The 2,046-nt window shown below is 48.7% G+C and overlaps 1 protein-coding gene across 1 annotated transcript; it reads left to right on the forward strand.

Annotated features, from left to right (window-relative positions):
- Nucleotides 1–1,656, forward strand: LOC125508818 (thioredoxin-like protein YLS8). The gene is made up of 2 exons (XM_048673613.1): nt 1–326; nt 1,118–1,656. The coding sequence occupies exons 1-2, from the start codon at nt 207–209 to the stop codon at nt 1,424–1,426; spliced, it is 429 nt and encodes a 142-aa protein (XP_048529570.1). The 5' UTR covers nt 1–206; the 3' UTR covers nt 1,427–1,656.
- Nucleotides 1,657–2,046: the final 390 nt, after the last annotated feature.

A 2,046-nucleotide genomic window follows, 5' to 3' on the forward strand; every position in this document is an offset into this window, starting at 1 on the left:
TCCGGAAGTTTCCATGGTGTTCTAGGCTGTTAGGTCGAAACTCTCCCCCTCTTTCCGTCTCCCAGAAAGTTCGATCGAATCTCACCGTGTTGCGTTCCACGCACATTCCACCTCTGCTGCCTGCTCGCTACCCGTTCTGAGGGTTCGAAATCCCCAAATCTTCTCGCGGATCAGCGGGGGCCGTCGGCGACGAGCGCGAGGAGGACATGTCCTACCTGCTGCCACACCTGCACTCGGGATGGGCGGTGGACCAAGCCATCCTCGCCGAGGAGGAGAGGCTGGTCATCATCCGCTTCGGCCACGATTGGGACGAGACATGCATGCAGGTACGGGCCATCGATCCCCTGACGAACCCTACCTTTCAGTAATCGATTGCGTCTGGACTTACGCCGGGTGAATTGTTTAGAGTCGAGTCGATATTGGATTTGGTCGTAGCCTTGTAGGGGTCATGGATTCGTGAAATTTCGCTGATTGGGTTTACGGATACTGATAGATTAGGTAGGGTTTAGGGATCAGAATCACCCAAGATCCGAGTCTCTTGCTGATACTTACAAGAACTGTGGCTTCCTAGGCACTCTCCAACTGTCCATCCTAGTGAACGTGCCATCAGCATTTTCCTCGTCAAAGCCTCAAAAAACACATGGACGTTGTGTCTGGACTTACGCTGGATCAATTGTTTGGAGTCGATATTGGATTTGGTTGTCGGGGTCATGGATTCATGAAATTTGAACGGTTGGGTTTACGGATACTGATAGTTTAGACAAGGTTTAGGGATTAGAATATAAGAACTGTGGTTCCCTAGGTACTGTCCGAGTGTCCATGCTAGTGAATGGGCCTGCAGCTCATAGCCTCTTTAGTCTCTACAGCAAGAGCAGAAGTGCATGGGATGTGGTGCACAAGTTTTCTAAACAAAACTGAAAACAAAAGCACTATGACCTGTCCTATACCTGAGTAACCTGACAGCACAACCCTGACAAAGTTGAGCTGTGGAGGTCCATGAGCAACTTGTTTTGATGTTTCATGCAAAAAATAAAATAACCATTGTCTGTTATTGATTGCAGTTTCTGCTAATCCACCTTATTGAATCCATTCTGACTCGCTGCTTGTTCATGTCCAGATGGATGAAGTGCTATCAGGTGTGGCTGAGACCATAAAGAACTTTGCAGTGATCTACCTTGTTGACATCACCGAGGTTCCTGATTTCAACACCATGTACGAGTTGTATGACCCGTCCACGGTGATGTTCTTCTTCCGGAACAAGCACATCATGATTGATCTTGGGACAGGAAACAACAACAAGATCAACTGGGCCATGAAAGACAAGCAAGAGTTCGTCGACATTGTGGAGACTGTGTACAGGGGAGCCCGGAAGGGCCGTGGTCTGGTGATTGCTCCAAAGGATTACTCCACCAAGTACCGTTACTAAGCCACTTGTGTCTGGCTGCTCATGTGCTATTTCTAGCGTATTCTGTCTGGTAAAATGTCTGATCACCGGTTAGGCCGGTGACCATTGATGCGAACTGTGAAGTATGCCAGCTTATCCAGTGTTGTATCTTGGCATCTCATAAGCATCTGTAAAATCCTTGATGATTGTTCGAAATGCTCGACACAGAATATGTTGGCATGGGTATGACCAATAAAACTAGTACTCCTTTATTTTGTGTTGCTGAATCCTATTTTGTGTTTTGATTCTTCCTTTCTTTTTGGGTTCCGATGATTGCCACACGTGTGGTGTATCGGATAGTTGTGCCACACGTCTCGTGTGGCATGGACAGCAACCAGCCCACACACCTATGTGTGGGCAAAACAACTAATGTCCATATACATCTTTTTTTCCCTCCTGAACCCTCTCACATGCGTGCGTGTGGGCGAAGTTGATAACGTTCACATGCCCGTATGTCAGGCCTCGTACCTTTCTGGTCCCGCACGCGACGCGTGACGCCCACCGCGCGCCCGTAGTTGCCATGGTCCAGACCCTCGTCCATGTTCGGTTATCTGCAGTTGCCATGTCGCTGAACTACGGTTGCCATGTCGGACAACTGCAGT

The sequence above is a fragment of the Triticum urartu genome, chromosome 1 (assembly GCF_003073215.2).
Source record: "Triticum urartu cultivar G1812 chromosome 1, Tu2.1, whole genome shotgun sequence".
NCBI lineage: Eukaryota > Viridiplantae > Streptophyta > Magnoliopsida > Poales > Poaceae > Triticum > Triticum urartu.

Excerpts from the sequence above, each read along its gene's own strand:
- LOC125508818 (XM_048673613.1), top strand. The coding sequence starts at position 207 with ATGTCCTACCTGCTGCCACACCTGCACTCGGGATGGGCGGTGGACCAA. Across the intron at positions 327-1,117 it reads GGGACGAGACATGCATGCAG|ATGGATGAAGTGCTATCAGG; the intron begins GTACGGGCCATC and ends GTTCATGTCCAG.